The sequence below is a fragment of the Musca autumnalis genome, unplaced genomic scaffold (genome assembly GCF_047663935.1).
Source record: "Musca autumnalis isolate F117 unplaced genomic scaffold, ASM4766393v1 scaffold_3, whole genome shotgun sequence".
Classification (NCBI taxonomy): domain Eukaryota; kingdom Metazoa; phylum Arthropoda; class Insecta; order Diptera; family Muscidae; genus Musca; species Musca autumnalis.
This window is the reverse complement of record NW_027411866.1, coordinates 33,290,367-33,311,958: the sequence shown is the minus strand read 5'-3', so window position 1 is coordinate 33,311,958 and position 21,592 is coordinate 33,290,367. Positions and strand designations below refer to the sequence as shown.

Here is a 21,592-nt window from a genome sequence, read left to right as displayed (position 1 = left end):
ATCAATTCGTTGGTGCCTGCGAAGAAAGCTTTTTCAATTTGACCTACCGTATCAAGGGTTTGAGGTACAAATTCTCCGTCATTTGATACAGTTTCAATAATGCCCTGCATAATTTGATCTTCTGTGGGTAAATCATTGATGCTGGACGCACATATTGTGGCGGGGAGTTGGGTATTAGAGGAGACGGGAGGATTCCCTGTGCTGCCACTGCTACCGCTACCGGGTGGCAAGGGTTTAATGAAAACATTTACGGAATTTTGATCCTTAGCCTGCATGCTTATTTCAAATTGACCATTTGTGCCACACAGAATGGCATCGGAGGAGGTGGAGGAGTTGTTGGTGGGCGGTAGGTGGGTATTGAATTCATCATTTTCTTCTTCATCCTCATCTTCCTCTTCGAGTATATTGCCATGATTTGATAATTCCACATGTTCCTTAAACGGTTGTAGGTTTTCGAATATTTTACCACATATTCGACACACAAAGGGTTCAATGTGCTTGTCGAGGAATTGCATTTTTTCGTAGTGCTTAAAGGTGGGTTGGAATTTAGTCTTCTCCACTTGGGCTCGCAGTTGCCTTATTTTCTCCAAACGATAACATTTCCTCAGGGAGCGTATTCTCTTTTGCACCCCGGATGAGGAAAGGTAGACACCAATACTTTTCAGTTCCGCACTTATGCTTTGGAATGCCTTATTACGTTCCTTCACCTGACGCACTTTGTAATAGCGAACATGCCACAGGTTCAAGTGTTTTTGATAGATTTCCAAAATCTTCTCATTTTGCTGTTCATAGACTTCCCGACGCTTTTGCAGGGAACGATGTTGTTCTAGGAAGGATAGATGCTCATAATAGGGGTATTTTATGTTGTCCTCCCGGTCTCCATCACGCTGAATACGTTCCCGTTCTTTAAGATAACGCTGGCAGAGGGTTGAAATACGAATTCTCACCTCGGTTATGTGGAATTTACGATTACAGAATGCATTCCAGCGCTCGGTAATGTTTTCCCAAGATTGCCGGCATAATTGAGGCTCACAGAATTCAGTGTGTGTCTGATCCCAGAGACGGGTGTGCTCCTTGTAGAGTTCTATGAGTTTCAGGACATGGGTTTTGTTGAGCTTTTCCCTTGGTTCATGGAACTCAAAATGTTCTTCTTCGGTTCTTGGCGAGGCAGGTGAGGGTGGTGAAGATTCAAAAATATTTTCCCCTGTCAATGAAGTGGAGGCCACTGAACGATCATCATCATCTTCGTCATCGGGAAAATCATCATAATCCAATAGGCTGCAGGCCAAAGATTCCAAGTGTTCAGAGAGGGATTCTGGTGACATGTTGCCATTGGATTCATCGTAAATATTTAGGAGGTGATCATTGAGAGGAACTGTGGGTTGTATATCACATACTTCAACGGGGGTAAGGGATCGTCGGCGGCGACTAGTGGGTTTTCTGCGTAAATCCCGGGTTGTGGAGCAAATTGAGGATATGGTAGAAGAGGCTGAGGAGGACGACGAGGAGATGTGTTCTCGTGCTATCCTTTCACATTGTTTGACCAAATAGTGTATCTTTTGTGATTTCTCTGAGTTAGGAGAGACCGCTGAGCTGGACGAGGTCTCAGTTTGACTGGGTGTCAAAAATGGATAGGGTATTTGAGTTCCTGATTCCTCCGCTTGGCCAAATGTTGTGGAAATTTCCAATTGCTCAGTCATTTTGGTTTTGGGAGGCGTTGGTGATGATTTTTTACATGCTCGGGAATATGTTCGGCGTCTTTTGGGTTCATTGTGGGTGTCGGGAGAGCTAACGCTTTCCTCACTCTCATTTGCTATAGCTTCTTGGCCAATTGTTTGATTAGTTTCCAAAAATTTGTGATAGGAGCTGAGATATTTGCCATTTGTTGGGGTTGTTTTTATGGGACTGTTGGTATCGCCACTTGCTTGGGAATTCCGTCGGCATTTTCGTTTGCGTGGTGGCGAACAATGATTTTCATTTTCTTGATTTAATTGTGCATTGCCATGTGGAAGAGCAATAGGAGTAGAGGAAAGTGTTGAAATTTCAATTACCTTTCCAACCGCTTGAGAACTTGTGCGAGTTTCTAGGGTTGGGGGAACTTCTTCAACTTTCTTCGTTTCTTCTCCTATTTGGTTCTTCTTTTGTTTCAAAGCTTGCCTTTGTTCTTCGTTTTCATCATCCACTTTCTTCTGCCTAATTTCACCTGTTAATTTTTTTAATTCTGGTTTTCCAATACGACTTTCTTTGTTGTTGTTATCACCACCACCACCGGCAACAACAACAACATGATCAACATTGTGATCATGATCATCATTGTTATGCCAACAACAATTTGCTGGCTGTGGCCCAATATCTACTGCGCCTGCGTGCAGAGTTTGTGATTCTCTGCCATTGACTTGTTGCTCTCCGGCAATGGTTAAAATAAATTCTCTTAAATCTCTCTCCTGGGGATTTTCTCTTAGGGCCGACTCTTTTGGGTGATTTGGAGAACAATCGATTTGATCTTTAATTTTGGGTTTTCTAGAGGAGCTGGAGAGAGTATCAATTTCCGTTTGATTTGAGACCACACCAATACCATTACCACCACAACTGCTGCCGCTGCTGGTCTCAGCTGGGCATTGTTTTGATTTTTGATTTTGGAAGCTGTGGTGTTGAGTTGAGGAGGCTGCTGCTGCTGATGAGGCCGTTAAAACCGTTGTTTTATTTGTTTTAACTGTTGTCACCACCAGTTCGGCCACTAATTGATCTTCTTCGTGTTCCCTCAACTCTCTGGACCCCTCTTTTTCTGTTACTTGATTTCCATCAATTTGACTTGTTTGACTTTCTGCTTCTTCATTTGCTCCATCAGCAACGTGGTTTTCGTTGATTTCATGCTGCTGCTCTTGCTCCTCAGCCACCTCTTGCTCAATCAAGACCTGTTCAAATGGCTCTAGCATATGATCATGATGTTGATCTACTTCTTCTTCTACTTCTTGGTCATGTAATGTGCCCAAGCTGGGTTCATGTTCAGGGCTTTGTTCCTCATGATCATATTCACACAAACCACTGTCTTCATTATTTTGGGCAGGCAAAGCCAGAACATTATATAAGTCATTTTGATCCTCTTCTCCTTCTTCGACTTCATGCTCTTCTTCATCAACTTGTGTGGGATTTTGTGGCACTTCCTCATCATTGCTGTCATCAGTCATTTCCTCACCATCAATGGTTAATCTACCCGTCCAATCGGTATGCCACGCCTCCATGTGCAGGGGAAATTCTGAGAGTGGACACAGAGGATGATCATCGCAGAGACGACATTCCACTGCATAAAATTCACCCTCACAATGCCAGGTGAACACCTCACCACAACCCAGATGATCAGGAAAATTGGGGGAATCTAAATTTTCGGCTAAATCACTGTCACCTTGCGATGCGACGACGGCGGGCGTGTTGGAGGCTGCAAGGTTATTTAGCCTGCGATAACGGCTGGGTGTGGATGGTGGAGCCAGGAGTAAAGGTTGCTGCAAGGCCTTGTTTAATATGGCCTGGGCACTTTCTGTCTTGTTGAGGCAAGGTTTTTTAAGGATTTTGCTGGATTTGTGTAATCCTGGATCCAGCGTTTGCAGCATTGTGGTTTTAAGCATTTTGAAAAAATTTTCAAAATTTTGTTGGATTTTTTGTATTTTTTTTAATTTTTAAATTTTATTGATGCACCATTTTTTAATTTTTATTTTTGTTATTTTTTCGGGATCTGTAATTAAATTAAAACACCGTATTTAGTTATTTATCAATTACACAAATAATCGTTAAACAAAAAAGGCAACATCAAGCAACAATGGCCCAACAGCCACTACTAAGCCAGGGCTTTCATTTCAAACTCATCATCACCCCACGAAAAAAAAAAAAACAATTTTCTTCTTTCATTTCAAATTCACTCACTCACTTTATGCAAATCAAAATGTGTTGTGTAGGGGGTGGGGGACACGGACACCAATGGGCCTAACTAAGCACCCAAAAGTGTGAGATTCTTTTTTTATTATTTTTACAAATTAAACACAATTAAATAATAACAGCAGCAACAACAACAATAGCAATAAATCACACACACGAAATCAAAAAAATCCACAACGACCTCAAAAAAAAAACTATGAACAACTGAACGGCACTAGAGATTGGTTGCTGACTGTCGGTCCGGCTGACTTTGTTAGGTTTTGACAATACACGTTACGAACGACGAGTTTTAATTTGTCTTATTTTCGCGTTTCTCTAAGAAATGAAAAATTTATTTTTAATTTACGCCACACACAAGAAATTCTTCTCCGTAACGTTTTTAATTTAGTTTTTGATGACGTCTTCACCGTAACGTTCGACTAACAACTAAATGATGTGTGTTCATACACAAAAAAATGTTATGATCGTCATCATGATCGGTCGGTCGGGTACCTTGTATCTCAAAAAAGAGCAGCTTTGCGCAAGAAGACAACGAAGACAAGACAGACCATAACAGGCGCAACAACACAACACAAGAACGAACCATAAACAGAGCCAGAGCGAACAAACGAACGAAGTACCAAACACTCACCAATATCTTACCGATACTAATAACAACACCAACAATAACAAATCAAAATCCATGTAGCCAACAGAACGTATTTATTGACTGCAGCAGCAGTAGCAGTAGGCAGCAGCCCAACAACAACACAAACCACCACTAGAAGAAGTTGAATGAACGTTAAAAATAGTTACCAATAAATCCCCAACCACTTCTTCATACTCCAATATCTGCTGCTGCTACTATTGCTGTTGATTGAACACCCGAACACCCCATTGAGAAAATTAAGCCTCACACACACTCACACAAAAGCAGGAGAAAAATAAACAAATGTATCTCAGAGATTGAGCATCAAAGTATCGGTGGGAATGGGAATTAATTATGTTTTTTCGAGTGAAATAAATGAGTAAAACCCACCAACAAGGAGAAAAAAGGTGTGAGTATTAATTTAACTCTCACTCACATTTAATGAAGAGTATAAAAATAAAAACAACAACAAGGGTAAGCTAAAGGTGAAAATCAATTGATCAATTGAGTTAATGAAACTGTGGCCACACTCACTAACTGTAAAAGAAAGGTAAAGGTAAAGAGAGCAAGAGATTAAAGGAGAAATTAATCGGGGGATAAAGGCAATCAATGATGCCAGACGAGGAACATTTTCGTGTAAACAAAACACCCATAATATTTTTTAACAACACCAATGGTCTTCGTGGACTTCGTGTGAATGAGAAGTAAAGAATAAACTTAATCAGGGATAAAGACAACGATGGCGAGCAATGAACATTGTCATGTAAATAAAACACCATACGATTATTCTCCGTTATTAAACAAAACCGACCATGACTCTCGCCTACGTATACAAATGGTCGATTACTTGTGGACTTCGTGGTAAAAAGGTAAATCAATTGATAGAGAGAGACACAACAAAATCAAGCAGGGCTTTGGCGATAACAGAACAGTGAGGCTACAAATTGATTTTCGTACAGAGACACACAAAACAAAAACAAGTATCCATGCATTTCCCTAACTGTAACATCCCAGTGGGAATATGGGGAATACATTACCTTTGTAATTGAGAAAAGAATGCAAATGACCAAAATATTGCACATTGATTACCCACTATATTCCCAAATCCAATGGTAATCAGTACACGCAGAAAAAAATATGTTAGAAATATGTTTGGATCCAAACAGATATTTGTTTGGGACTGGTTGCAAACAAATATATGAGCTGTGTTCCAGAACTAAAAAGTTTTTACAATTTTTACGACTTTTACACATTTTACTCGAAAAAGCGTTCCCGTACACAAAAAAGTTGTAAAATGTTCACTTCTCTTTAAACAAAAATGGCGCTGAATGACGCTCTCTTTAAAAACTTTTTACACGACAAATTTGGGCGAGTAAAAAAATAGTAACATAGTTGCCGGTGTCTGATTGGCTGATACGCCGACTTTGACATTTGTTCCAGTTTTTTTTGACGTATTTTCGATTTTTCCGTTCCCGAACTGTTTCAAAAAACGTGTGTGTGAGAACAAATTGTTTGCCGTTCTCTCTTTTACGAGTTTAACCATTAAAAAGTACGGGAACGAAGCTATGTTTGGATCCAAACATAATTTGTTTGTGTCAAAACAAATATATGTTTGCAACATTTTGTAACATATCTCAATTTTATTTGTTTGGGTACCAACATATTTTTTATGTTAAAACATATTTTTTATGGGTGGAGAGAGGAATTTTGTCAAAGAGAGTAACAAACAACAGGGCTCTCGCGGACGCGGAATGCTGTTTTATAACAAAGAGCTGTGTGTATGGTGTAATAGGAGACGCAGAAGCTTTGGCCAAACACGTGTGTTTCGTGCTTTGTTGTTGTTAACCAACGTAGCAAGCGAAGAGGAAAAGAAAAAAAAAATAATTATGTTGTTATTTTTTTTTCAGTTCTCTAAATGAAATCGTTGAGTAATGACGGTAATGTGAGTGAATAAATCAGTGTTTTGTGTTTTCTTAAATAAATGTTGCATTTTAGTAAATACATTTAATAATTGGAAATTTTATAATTGAATCAAAAAGGTGAATGGAAATATTTTATTGGACAAGGAAGAAATCACATTTATATTGGTAATAACATCAATACATTTTTCATATACATACATATCGATGCCTTACTTTCTCAACTTCGTGTCTTAAAAACAATTTTTTTGAGGATAGATAGAAAACGATCATTTTTGGATACATCGGGGTTTTTGAAAAAGTTTAAAAGCAGTTATTAGGGAATTAGATGTACCCAACTTTCTAAAAATTGCGTTTAAACTTTTTCCAAAACCCCGATGTATCCAAAAATGACCGTTTTCTATCTATTCTCAAAAATTTTATTTTTTATGATACGAGGTTGAGCAGATAAGGCATCGATATGTATGTTTGAAATATGGATGTACATATTTATTATATTCATTAAGCAGGGCACTCACCTATCAGTCTGCGCGACAGCATTTGTGATAGTATGTGTAAATTTTTAAAAATTTGAGAATGTATGTGTGAGTTTTTGAAGACTGTTGAAAATCAAAATAGTTTTGATTTCAAACTGAACCCCCATCAGTCTGGGTGAATTGTGTTTATTTTAAAATTGTCAATAAACAATTTTGAAAAACAGAAAATAATGGTGGTGTAGGAACACAAAAAACGTAGAATTCATTCATTTTTGGAGGAGAAACTCAAGATTTTTAGACTTGACTGATGGCACGTGCTTCACACTTGTCAGTAACACATATAGAAAGGGTTCATCGGACTGACGGCACAGACTGATAAATGAGTGGGGCATTTAACATTTAATTCCAGATGCCGATTTCCAACTGATGATTTCAACTTTGAGGAAAATGTGTTTTATTTCACTACTGAGGAGAAGCGTTCGATGTTTCTATATATTTATTTCTTTTTAAAAGTGTAACTTTATTTTTTCCGTTTTTTATACCCTCCACCATAGTATGGAGGGTATATTAAGTTTGTCATTCCGTTTGTAACACATCGAACTAATCATTTGCGACCCTATAAAGTATATATATTCTTGATCAGGATAAAATTCTAAGACGATCTAGCCATGTCCGTCTGTCCGTCTGTTGTAATCACTCTAGCGTCCGCAATAATTGAGATATAGTGCTGAAATTTTGCACCCGAGGGTCTTTTTTCCATAGGCAGGTCAAGTTCGAAGATGGGCTATATCGGTCCACTCTTTGGTATAGCCCCCATATAACGGTACCTCCGGATTTGAGGTATTTTGACGTTCTTCGCCACATTTGCAGACCGAATTAGCTATAATTTGGAACTTAGAGTTTCTAGTGATCAACAAACTTATTTCTTAAAGGATATTGGCATAGGTCCATGTTTTGGTATAGCCCCAAATATCGGTACCTCCCGATTTTCGGTATTTTGAAAATTTTAGCTACAATTTTTAACCGAACTAGCTGTAATTTGCTATTTGAGGTTCTCAGTGGTCATGAAACATCTCCACCAAACATCGTCAACATAGGTCCATGTTTTGGTATAGCCCCCATATATCGGTACCTCTCGATTTTCGATATTTTGAGAATTTTAGCTACAATTTTTAACCGAACTAGCTGTAATTTGACATTTGAAGTTCTCAGTGGTCATAAAACATCTCCAAAGAAACATCGTCAACATAGGTCCATGTTTTGGTATAGCCCCCATATAACGGTATCTCCCGATTTTCGGTATTTTGAGAATTTTAGCTGCAATTTTTAACCGAACTAGCTGCAATGATCGGTATTTTGAGAATTTTAGCTACAATTTTGTCTATTCACAAAAAATCGTCAATATAGGTCCATGTTTTGGTATATCCCCCCATATAACTGTACCTCCGGATTTTCGGGAATTTTCAGTGGTCACGAAATTTCTTCACTAAAATTCGTCAACATGGGTCCATTTATGAGGGTCTGCATTGTTTTGATGAAACTACCCTCAATTTGACTCTTGAAGTTCCCTGCAGCTATAAAACTTTTCCGCCAAAAAATTAAAAATAGGTTGACTCTTTGATATAGCCCCGTATGTGGTACCTTTCACCTCGCCGAGCACATTTTTGGGTGAGTGTATTATGAACCCCGAAGGACAGATCCGCCGTGAGTCGAACTTCCGCGTTATTGCGTGATGAAATTTTTGTTAGAGACCCTGTGCGCCATCAGGAATTAGCGTTATATCTTTGTTCACTGTTGCTTAAGTGCTCTACAAAAACAACAAACAAAGATATAATGCTAATTCATGATGGCTTACAAAAACTTCATCTCTTGCAAAAACTTCATCACGCCATAACGCTGAAGTTCGACTCACGGCGCATCTGTCCTTCGTAAAGTTGTTCCACCTAAAATTGTAAAAGGACCCTAATTATTCCATTTTAATTAAGACTATTTTATGGTGGAGGGTATAAAAACTTAACGACTTTTTACTTGTTTCCTTTTATTTCATTCCGTTTTTATATCCTCAGCGTTTATGCTAACGAGGGTATATATATGTACACTTTCATACGGACAAAATGTGCCTCATCGAAATAGTGGTTTTAGACCACAAGTATGTTTGGACGAAATGTGTTTCAGACAATTTGGCGTCGATTGAGCAATGTCCGTCCGTCTGTCTGGTTGGAGCGCACGATAACTCTCGAACGGATGAACCGATTCGGTTCAAATTTTGGCTTTCGTAATATTTTGCCCAAATTTAGTTTAAGTTCGAAGATGGGTTATATCGATCCACTCCTTCCGGTACCTCCCCCACAAAAGTTCAAAAATGTTCGGAAAATTTGTGCGCACGATAACTCTTGAAGGGAGTAACCGATTTGGTCCATACTTTGCACATCCTGAAATGTGTACCAGAATTAGATAAGGTTCCAATATGGACACAATCGGTCCACTCCACAATTTCAATTAGGGGCAAGTCCATACTTCCTGAGAAAATAGCATGAAAGTTGCAAAAAACCCTTATGACACCGCGTGAGGTGGTTGAAGCGCAAGATAACTCTAGAACGGATGTGGCGATTCGGTCCAACATTTGGCCTTAGTAATATTTTGTCCAAACATAGTTTAAGTTCGAAGATAAGCCATATCGGTCCACTCCTTCAGGTACCTCCCCCACAAAAGTTTCAAAAATGTACGGTAACTCTTGAAGGGAGTGGCCGAATTGGTCCATACTTTACACATCCTAATATATCTACCAGTTATAGATCAGGTTCAAATATGGACTATGTTTGTCCACTCCATCCGGTTCCTCCCACACAAAATTTCGGATAAGTTCACTTTAAGACCTGATATCGAATCACTTTGATTTTTGTTGAAGCAACTTGCATTCGCTGCCTCAATTACGATGGTAAAGTTTTTTTTTCAATGGCATGTCCATACTTCTTGAGCAAACATCCCGAAGGATGTAAAAACCCCATAGGCACCATATGTAGTGGCTGGAGATCCACTTCCATAATGGTCAATGTCGATCCATTCCTTTTAGTATCTCCTCCGCAAAACTTTTGATCTTTAATCCTAATCAACATTTTTGTCGGTTCAAACGCCCAAAATTTGTAAGACCCCGTAAATACATTTTTTTTTTTGGGAAAAAATTTGTTTCAATATGCACAGGCTGAGGGTATATCTATGTCGGCAAAGCCGACTGATACTTTTTTACTTGTTCTTTTATTAAGGTCTGTTATGTATTTCTTTGAAATTTTTTATGTACCTATGTGTCTGTTGTTCCTTATTTCCATGTGTTTCAATAAACAACCACCATTATTTATAAATGTGTGTTTATGTTACAGATATCCAGTGAGCGCTTATTGAGAGCAAGTGAGAATACATTTCAATGTGTTTTACATTGAAGTTTACGCTCCCTTGCTCTCAGTAAGCGCCCACTGGTGCATGTGTTTTTTTGTGGCTTTTGGGTTTGTATTTGTTTGCACCCAAACATATAATTTGTTTGCACCCAAACATATAATTTGTTTGCACCCAAACATATAATTTGTTTGCACCCAAACATATGTTATGTTTGGGACTGCTTGCAAACAAATATATGTTTGCTGCAAAATATGTTTGGGACATATGGCCTCTCCTTTTTTTCTGCGTGTACACAGGCAATTCGTTCTTCTGGAATCTTCACGGAACAGGTCATAGGAAAATAATACATTCTTTTCTTGAGTCCAGAAGAAATGTATTCTGGAATCAATATATCACTGAATTTGTGCATTACCTTTTCATTCCAGAATGCATTATTGTTAACACGGAGCATGCCCTAGGAAAATAATGCATTCTTTACTTGAGTCCAGAAGAAATGAATGTGTAATCTACGAATTGTCTGTGTACTGATTCCATTACCATTGGATTTGGGAATGTAGTAGGTAATCAATGTGCAATTTTTTGGTCATTTGCATACTTTTCTCGATTACAAAGGTAATGCATTCCAATTTCCAACTGGGATTGAGCCATTAAACATTGAGAGAAAGAGAGAGATTAAAGATGAAATTTAAAGGCAAAATCAATTGAATTTATCAAATCAAGAATTGGAAAATACTATTTTGTGGCTCTCGTGTTGAGTAAGTCTGTGAGAGAGAGAGAGAGACTTAATGTTAAACTCTGGCTTAAGACAAAATAAATGCATTGATTACGCACTTCTTACATGAGTGAAAGCCAACCATAACAAAGAGTGGTGCAAAAAATGCAATATAGGTGAAAAACAGTGGGTCTCAGTGACATGATAAAGAAGCTATGTGCATTGACAATTGATTTTTAATAGTATTAAAATCCATTAAAATAAATTAATTGCTGGGGAGTATATACATATGTAGTTGAATAAGTTCTCTTAGGAGAATTTCTATTCATTAGTGTTGTTTAGGTGAGGGAGAGGAAATCCATAGGTTTTTATTCAACGATAGCTCAGGATACCGTTTGATGAGCAGTGGGGGTGAAAAGAATAAAATAAAACAACAAAAGCAGTATCAGTTTTAATATAATAAATGATTGCCGTTTATTGGTGTATTTCTTTTCGCTTAACAAAGATTACCTTGTAATCTGGGGTGGCGACAGAGGCCTGTTAGTAACAACGAAGATTACCAATTGTAATCTGGAGTGGCGACGGAGGCCGGTTAGTATTAACTCGAGACGGTTGGTTAATACGCGACAAGTTAACTCTTCAAAGATTACTCGACAAGTCAACGCAGAGGTTCTTGCAATCGCAGAGGATTGCAGCGATCGCAGAGGATTGCAGCGATCGCAGAGGATCTGAGTCGATTTATACTACTAGATTTACATATTCCAATGAGAGAAAACTCAACAACCACCGCTCGTTAGCATCAACACTCTACGGTCTCCGCAGAGGGAACTTGCAGAGGTGATGCACGATTATGTCAATCAGCATCCGTGATCGACTGAGCTCGGGAAGTTGAGTTGGAATGTATCAAAACTAAACAAGTGTCATTATAACATTTCCATTATATTTATGAACCCTTGGAGGACATCAAAGTCCTCTTAAGATGACCAATTGATCTAATTTCGGAAATCAAATAAAAGAAAAACTAGGGCAAGCTAACAATAAATTTCTTAGCAAGGAAGACATAGACAGAAATCTTATCAAAATAACGGTGGCACTACTAAAGTCTTTCGAAGGAGACACTTCGTTTATTTGATAGATATTCTATGGAATGGACAATTTAAATGGTGCATGTATTAAGAAACATGTTAGATGTAAAAGTCCCTTTAAATTAGTCTGTAATACAGACGACGTGGTGACGTAGGGGATGAAAGATACCAAGCAAAGTTCCAGACCGGTTTTAACATGGTAAAGCCAAGGATTTATTTCATTTCATGTGGACACTGACCTCCCTGTCGTATCACCTGGGGAACTGCCTTTAACACCCGTTAAAGGTAGTGAGCTAACATGTGCTGCTCGTTCATCCATAGGAAAAAGCAGCATACTATGAAAAAAAAAAAACAAAAGAAAACAAGTGAGCAAAGGCTATAGTCGGGACGGGGCCGACCATGTGATACCCTACACCACTACCCCTGTGCATAAGCTTTTCACTGGTAAACATTTCTTTTAGGGAATATAATCCGACTACCACCAAAAATAATATGCCTTTTTCTCTCTGGCACCCCCATAAGCAACCAAACTTTCGTGACCATCCGATCAAAATTACGACCTGTAGCTTGATTGCAAAAAATAGAAGAATTGGATGCATTACCGACTATTGTGGTATCTCCCTTGTTTGACCACCTTCGCCAATCTGCTTTACACCAATGTAAAGGTAATATTTTCTTCTTCCATTGACAGGTTTTGCCGTTGGAATACCCCTACTAGAAGCCAATATATTCACAAAGAATAAAACTTTGAATTTGTTTCCAAATGAGTTTTTCCCCATTCCGACCCCTAAATATTATCCGACTATCACCAAAATCGATAGGCTTCTTCCTCTGTGGGACCCGCATCAACTCCCAAAAAATTCGTGACGATCCGATCACAATTGCGACCTGTAGCGTGATTACAAACAAATCGGAAAATGGGATGCATTACCGACTATTGCGATATCTCTGTTGTTTGAGCAGCTACGACAACCTACTTTACATCGTTGTAAAGGTGACATTTTCTACTTTCCTTGCCAGGTTCTGCTTTTGATATACTTTCTTAAAGAAACAGAGATATTGGTTTTGAAATAAAATGTTGACTTTTCTCCAAATAAGTGTTTGCCCACTCCGACCCCTAAATATTATCCGACCATCACCAAAATCAGTAGGCTTCTTCATCTGTGAGACCCCGATTAACCCTCAAATTTTCGTGACGATCCGATCAAAATTGCGACCTGTAGCGTGATTTCCAAAAAAATAGAAAAATGGGATGCATTACCGACTATTACGATATCTCCGTTGTTTGGTTACCTACGCCGACCTAGTATGCATCATTGTAAAGACGGGATCTTTTACTTTCGTAGTCAGGCTTTGCTTTTGGAAAATTTTCAACCAAAGCTGTGATATTCGTCAATATAATTAAAATCGCAAAAATGAAAATTGGGGTTTTATTTGCTACTATTGTGATATCTTCGTTGATTGATCACCTACGAGCACCTACTTTACATCATTAGAAAGGCGATATTTTCTGCTGTCATTGTCAGGTTTTGCTTTTGGTATACTTCATATTGAAGCTGAGATATTCGCTTTGGAAAAAACGTTGTCTTTTTATCCACCTAAGTTTTTTGCCCTTTCCGACCCCTAAATATTATCCGACCATCACCAAAATCAATAGGCTTCTTCCCCTCCGGAACCCCCATCAATATCCAAAATTTCGTGACGATCCGATCAAAATTGCGACCTGTAGCGTGATTACAAGGTTTAGATGGACAGACGGACAGACGGACGGACGGACGGACTGACGGACGGACACACATAGCCAGATCGACTCAGCTCGTCGAGACATTCATTTTGGTATATATAAGTATGGGTCTACGACCATTATTTCGATGCGTTACAAACTTTTTGGCCAAAACCAACTTATAATACCCTCCCCACATAGTGGTGTAGGGTATAATAACAACAAATCCCTCTAAAGTTGACGACCACTGCAAACGTTTTAAGGACCATGATCTGAGAATCTGCACCTGGAATGTTCGCACTCTTTATAGAGAAGGTGCTGTACTTGAAAAGTACAAGGCCGACATTACTGCCATGCAGGAAATACGGTGGATTGCAAAAGGCTTCACAACAACACCCAATAGTGATGCACTGTACTACGAGCAGCCATGTATAGCAGCCATGTCACAAAGCATGAGTTTGGTTGCGGATTTGTGGTTGGTCGGAGGTTAAAACATCTGGTCTCCAGCTTCACACCAGTGAATGAGAGACTTGCTACAATACGGATAAAGGCAAAATTCAACATTAGCCTTATATGCGCTCATGTCCCAACCAAAGACAAGGACGAACAGACCAAAGATATATTCTACGAGCGCATAGAATGACATGACAATGACATTAAAATATTCTAGGCGATTTTAATGCCAACATTGGAAAGGAGAATATCTTTGGCCCCACAGTCGGGATATTCAGTCTCCACCGTGAAACATCTGACAATGGTATGAGTCTGGTAGACCTCGAAGCGGCAGAAACGTGGTACTTAGCAGCACCAGATTTAAACATCTCGACATCCACAAGGGCACTTGGCTGTCTCGGGATCAGAAAACAAGACATTCGTCGAGCGTGTTGAATGTAAGTTCGTTCCGAGGAGCAAACATAGACTCGAACCACTACCTTGTTGCAGCAAAGGTACGTACCCGATTAAACGTAGGAAATAAAGTAGGAACAGACACAACACGAAAGTTAGATATCGGTAAGATGTAATTACATCAGATAGCCACAGCATATTCCACTCAACTGACCCAATTTCTTAATCAAAGCACTCTTCGTCCCGACAACATATCAGCACAATGACAAAGTATTGCTCACTCCATGCAAACAGTCACAATATCCATACTTGGATACCATGGACCTCCACCAAGAAATCCATGGTATGACCAGGAGTGTCGAGCTGCTACGGAAGAGAAAAATGCGGCATATAGGGCTACTCTACAATCAGTAGCAATGCGTATCGCTTGGAAGAGGTATCGGGAGAAAAGGAGAGAGGAGAAACATCTTTTCCGCAGGAAAAAGAGAGAAATGGAAAAGAGGGAGTGTTAAAAAATCGAGATGTACAGGAGCCAGAATGAAGTCCGAAAGTTCTACCAAAGAGTGAAACATCAAACTGAAGGCTTTGGTACAGGCACATCCTCCTGTAGAGACCAGCAAGGTAATTTGATACAGATAGTGTGCTCAGGATATGGAAAGAACATTTTTCCAAACGGTTGGTATCCAATACTAGCGAAGACGACGAAGATAACACAGATACCCAGGCCGAGATGAGGTAGACTGCAATAAACCGATGGCATACCAGCCGAGTTGTTCAAATCCGGAGGCGTCACGCTGCTAAGGTGTATGCCACAGCTAGTTAGCACCATCTGGCAGGAAGAATGCGTACCCGGCGGTTGGAACATGAGCATCATATGTCCCGTCAACAAGACGGGAGATAAGACTGTGTGCTCTAACTGCAGGCGCATAAGTCTGCTCCCTATTGCTTCAACAAGACGGGAGATAAGACTGTGTGCTCTAACTGCAGGCGCATAAGTCTGCTCCCTATTGCTTATACGATAGTGTCAGGCCTTAAGCCTATGGTCAACAAAATAATTGGCCATACCAATGAGGTTTTAAACCTATCAAATCCACCCATGACCAGATATTTACCCTGCGGCAAATCCTGAACACGACCCAAGATATGCAGATCGATACCTACCACCTTTTTGTCGATTAAAAATCAGCCTTCGACAGCCCCCTACGTTCAAAGGTATTCCAAGCCATGTCTGAATTTCGTATCTTTGCAAAGCTCATTTGGCTTTGTAAAATTACAATAACCGATACTCGGTCCTCAGATAAAATAGGAAAGAACCTCTCCGGAAAGTTTAGTATCAAAAGAGGTTTCAGACAAGGCGACATCCTTTCGTGTGACTTATTTAACATTCTGCTGGAAAAGGTTATACGAGATGCGATGGTCAAAAGAAGTGGAACAATATATACAAACAGCCATATGTTACTTGCTTATGCCGACGACATTGACCCATGTGGTCGATCGGTAAAGTATGTAACTAATACCTTTGCAAAAGTCGAAAGGGAATCTGCTAAAGTGGGTGTGGCGGTAATCGGCGAGAAGACCAAGTTGATGGTGTCGACGCGCCCCCATATACCGGTACCTCCCAATTTTCAGTATTATGAGGATTTTAACTACAATTTTTACCGCTGTAATTTGACATTTAAGGTTCTCAGTGGCCACGAAAATTCTCCAGTTCAAAGACAAAGCCAAATGTCGTTAAACAAAAATAATGCTTTACAAAACACTGATACTACCCGTGCTAATGTATGGTTCCAAAGGCTGGGTACTTGCGCAACCAGATAAGGCAGTGCTTGGTGCATTAGAGAGAAAAATTGTTCGAATGATCTACGGGTCAATCTGCGTTGGCGGTAAATATCGACGTCGTATCTGCTATACAACGACATCAGTATAGTTAACCGTATCGAGATATAACGATTGCGTTGGCTAGGCCATGTCAGAAGAATGAATGACGATGAACCCGCTAAAAAGTGTCAAATGGCGGTGCACGCAGAGCTGCCAGGCCAAGGCTTTGATTGAGTGAATAAGTGAAAAAACGCGGTATTCCAAAAAGCAAAGCAACAAGCAGAGAGGAATGGAAATCTTTTCTTAGTTCGGCTTAGAGGGCAAATTTCCTGTAATAGGCTAAATAAGTAAAAATACAGACGGCGTTTTAATACCTTTCAAAGATCAATTGTTCTAAATAAGACAATAAACATTTCTAATAAAGTTATACATATGGGAGTAATACCTGATAGGAAATTCAATTCTCAATTCAGTCCTCTTAGAAGGACTTATATATAGTGAAGTCCCCTTTGGAGGATAAATTTTTTATAACAGGCGTCCTTAGAAGAAGGACTTATATATATTGAAGTCCCCTGAGAAGGATCAATTTTTTTATAACAGGCGTCCTGTTTCGCTTTCCTTTATCACTCCCTTTAGGAGGACTTTTATTCTATAGTAGTCTACTTACAAGGGCTTCTATTCTACAGAAGTTCCATTACGACGCCTTCAGTACTAAAGAAATTCAAAACGATCTGGGACGTTTCAGTGGGATGCACCAAAGGTGTTTACCAATAAATTCTATATTCGAACCTGATCTATGTATGCCGGAAAGAAATATTGAGATGTGCAACGTTCGAATCTTCACCATTTTAACCACAGAGTGGACCGATATGATCCATCTTTGAACTGGATCCAAGTTTGGACAAAAGATTACGAGGTTCAAAACGATAACCAGCCAAGCGGACGGACGGGTAGGGGTAGATCATAGCATTAGCACTCGCCTTTACGTTTTCGTACGATTTACCATACACATGCTCTCTTCGCGCTCATCATTCTACTCAATAGATCCAAATTGTCTGAAACGGATTTAGTCCAAACATTCATGAGCTCCAAACTATTATTTCAAAGAGACAAATTTTTGATCCCTAGTTGGACTTAAGGCTGAGTGTATAACAATAATGATTCTTATGTAGGAGCTCCTGAAGTCCTTTATTGAAAACAAATCCATAACAAATGCCTTAAACAATCGACTCTGATTCATACAAACTGCGAGCCACTGTAAATCAATCACACACATTCACTCAGCCACACGTTTCTGACATTTTCGTTTTGTTGTTTTTGTTTTACATTTACACCTGCATGTTTTTGTTGTTGTTATTGCATGTGTATATGTGTTTTTTTTTTGTATTTCTCAAAAAAATGACCTGCATAATTTTACCATTTCAAACAAGGTTTTAATTTCTTGCTAAAAACAACAACAAATGTCATTTCTTTTATAAACTAATCAAGTCTTTCGTTCATAGTAGCTTCGTCAGTGACTGGTATCGTTGTCACCGTGGTCGTTTGCCTTTGCATTTAGTGCTGCTGTCGGTCGGGTAAAGTAGACTGACTGTGTGTGTGTTGTGTTGTAATGAGGAAATATGTTAGCACATAAACAACGAAATCGTTAAAAATCCATTAAATACCAGATTTTTCTCAATTTCGTAACAAAAAGTGCTGTTCACTTGAATGGCTTTTGTAAGTAGCAATGGAGGAGGGATTTGCCAAAAAGGCGGCATGTTATGGGGGGCCTAAACAAGTTTGACAATATTCCGTTGAGGATCAAAATGAAAGTGGATTTGAAAGAAAATTTTCAACGAATTTTAGGTGTTCTCTAAAGGTAACATCTTCCTCTCAGACGAAGTCTGGACAGGATTTCGTGGCTAGTTTACAAGTAAAACTTAAGTTTTCAGATGACTTATTGGATCTTTTCTATAGAAATCCCCATAAGAGGGCTTATTTTCTATAGAAATCTGCTTAAGGGGCTTCTATTCTATATAACTCTCCTTAGGATGGCGTATATTCTATAGAAATCCCCTTAAGAGGGATTCTATTTAATATAAATCCGCTGAGGTGGGCCTCTATTCTATAGGGGTACCTTTAGGAGGGATTCTAGAGAATAGAAATCAGCTTAGGAGGCTTTTATTCCATGGAAGGCCCTTAGGAGTGTTTCTATGTCCCTAGGAAGTCTTTTATGCATTTGAAGACTAATTAGGAGGGTTTCTATGCTATAGAACTTATTTTAGGAGTACTTTTATGCATTGAAGTTTCCTTAGAATGGCTTCCATTCAATAAAAAATTTCCTTAGAAGGGGTTCTCTGCTGTAAAAGTACCCTTAGGAGGGCTTATATGCTATAGAAGGTTTATTCTTTAAAATTCCATTTAGGAGGCATTCTATTCTATGGAAGTAATTTTAGGAGGGTCCCAATTTTATAGAAGTCCCTTTAGAATGGCTTCTATGCTATAGAACTCACCTTGGGAGGGCTTATGTTCTGTAGAGGACCCCTTAGGATGGCTTCTATTCAGATCACTAAACGTGGATTTTTAAAGAATATTTTTCCATGGACTTTCAGATCACTAAACGTGGATTTTTAAAGAATATTTTTCCATGGACCTTCAGATCACTAAACGTGGATTTTTAAAGAATATTTTTCCATGGACCTTCAGATCACTAAACATGGATTGTTAAAGAATATTTTTCAATGGACCTTCAGATCACTAAACGTGGATTTTTAAAGAATATTTTTGCATGGACCTTCAGATCACTAAACGTGGATTTTTAAAGAATATTTTTCCATGGACCTTCAGTTAGAGGGCTTATTTCCTGTAGAAATCTCCTTAGAAGGACTTATATTCTATAGAAGACACCTTAGACTCTATGCAATGGAAATCTCCATACGAGGACTCCTATTCTTTAGAAGTCCTCCTTCGCAGGGCTTTCATGCCATAGAAGATCCCTTAGTAGCGCTTCAATTGTATAGAAGTAGCATGCACTTCGGAGGGTTTTTACAAGTAGCAACCCTGTGACCAGCTTCTCCACAGCAAATGCAGCGACCTGAATTGTCGTTCGGGTTTTTACATCTAGCTGCCGTGTGTCCAAAGTCTAGGCATTTATAACACCTTCTTGGTATCAACTTTTCACGTATTCGACAGTCCGCCCATCCAATCCGTACTATTCTTTTCTCTAAAAGAATATTAGCAACCGGGGAGCTTAAGAAAACTGTAGCAGTTTGTGTACCTCTGTAGGCCTTTCTTAAAGACTTTATTGCATGTGGTTGAAATTCTTTGAACTCGTCCGAAATGCCGCTAATAGCTTGTAGAATATCCTCTTTAGTAGACACGCCATCTATATCTTTAATTTCTATCGGTACTTCCTGGGTTAAGGCACGCACTTCAGCAGCTGGACCTAACACATTTTCAATGGCTTCCCTAAACTCATTTGTGTTCTGGTGTGCTGGTTTATTTAGCTCCAACAATAGCTCACCCTTCTCTGTCTTCCTAATTGCTTTCACATTTTGACCTAGGACAGCCAGCTTTGCTTCACTCTTCACTTGCTTCAGAATGTCTGAATATGAGGAATCTCCACATGTTTTTATTATTAATGCATCTGGTTTATTGGACTTCCTTTTCTTTCTTGACCTTGGTTGGACTTTATTCCAATCAGCTGCCTTGTGTATGGTGTCAGATCTTCCCACGTTCTCATTGGTCACTTCTTCCGCTGTTTTTATTTCCTGCTCATTAGTTTTCGGTGGGACTTCTTTCTTCTTTTTTGTCATATTCTCTTTAGGGCTCTGAGTTTTTGGACCTCTTTTCAACGCAGGTGTTGTTGGCGTACTTGGTTGTTTTGGTTTAATCCATGCTTCTGTTTGGGTCTGCTTATTGTCTACCTGACCCATTTTACGTATGTCAGCTTCTTTGTTCAGATCGTCAGCTACTTTTAAATATATCGCCTGTATCTCTCTCATCATGGACTGAATATCCTTGTGGATGTTATTTTTCGATTTAACGAAATCATCCAACTGGGCTATTTTTCTTCCGAGCCTCTTCAGATTTTCGCTTCCAGAAAATTTATTTTTAGGCATGCCTTCACCTGCATTGTTAGATGTCGCCATCACAATTACCGAAGTTCTTCCTAATGGGGAATCTACACCTCCCATATTTTCAACTCGTGGACCCGAGCTTCTTCCCAGTGGGGTTTCTTCAACCTCTATGTTCGTTCTTTTGGTTTCTTGGTTTTCTTCGTTCATTTTAGGTTTCGTGGTCCCAACTCAAAGCCGCTATCTCCGCTCGCAAAATGTGCAGTCACGTTAAGATCCCATGGGTCCCTATTTCTAGGTCCATGCGAGGGTTGACGGAAGACCCTCATGAGATCTCCCGTTCAGAGCCAGATCCGTGTTAATCGGGAATGCACATCCGAACCTACACTGCCAACTTAATGGGACGAGCATTGAACGTACTTTGAGACTTGCCAGGTTTTAACGGGACGGAGGCAGCTGTGGCATTAGCCTGAAAGCCATTTCTGTAAGGTTCCACCCCGACATACTCAGGTTCCAGAATACCACAGCCGTTCATCAATTCCAAATCGTAGTCCAGTAATGCCATAATCAAGATCGTATTGGCTTGATCTTGATGCCTTTCGGCTGGATTCCATTTTCTTCCATGTATAGGGTTTGACTGGGGATAACCACGGAGTCGTCACCTCCTTTCCAAACCTCTCTTGAGGCGGTCCCCTACGGTGGAATTCATAATTGTGGGCGGTATTCACTCGCCCCGACACAGGGTTTCTCAGAGCACTTGCACCATTTTGGTACGCTCTCCACATCTGCCAAAACTAGGGTCCGCGGGGTCGTTACTCCCGTTATCCTCTCCTGAGGATACCCTTGCGGTCTTATATCATATAGGAGTTCCTTTTGGAGCGCTTCTATAGGATATAGTCCCTCACGAACTTTTATAGGACAAAAGTCCCTTTAGGAAGGCTTTCATTCTATAGAGATCCTATTAGAAGAAATACTTTTCTATAGAAGGGATACTTTTCATAGAACAA

General features: G+C 39.5%; 1 protein-coding gene across 8 annotated transcripts in view; it reads right to left on the bottom strand.

The window, feature by feature from the left end:
* Positions 1 to 21,592, bottom strand: part of LOC141399644 (uncharacterized) — a 264,879-nt gene that overhangs the window by 12,848 nt on the left and 230,439 nt on the right. For 2 of the 8 annotated variants that reach the window (XM_073978762.1, XM_073978763.1), the window contains one exon: positions 48 to 3,730. In XM_073978762.1, coding sequence (XP_073834863.1) covers positions 48 to 3,623 — 3,576 coding nt within the window. In that variant the 5' untranslated portion in view covers positions 3,624 to 3,730. Of the gene's footprint in view, positions 1 to 47; positions 3,731 to 3,918; positions 4,780 to 21,592 lie in introns of those variants that run through there. The other 6 variants (XM_073978770.1, XM_073978767.1, XM_073978764.1 and 3 more) reach the window with 6 other exon arrangements.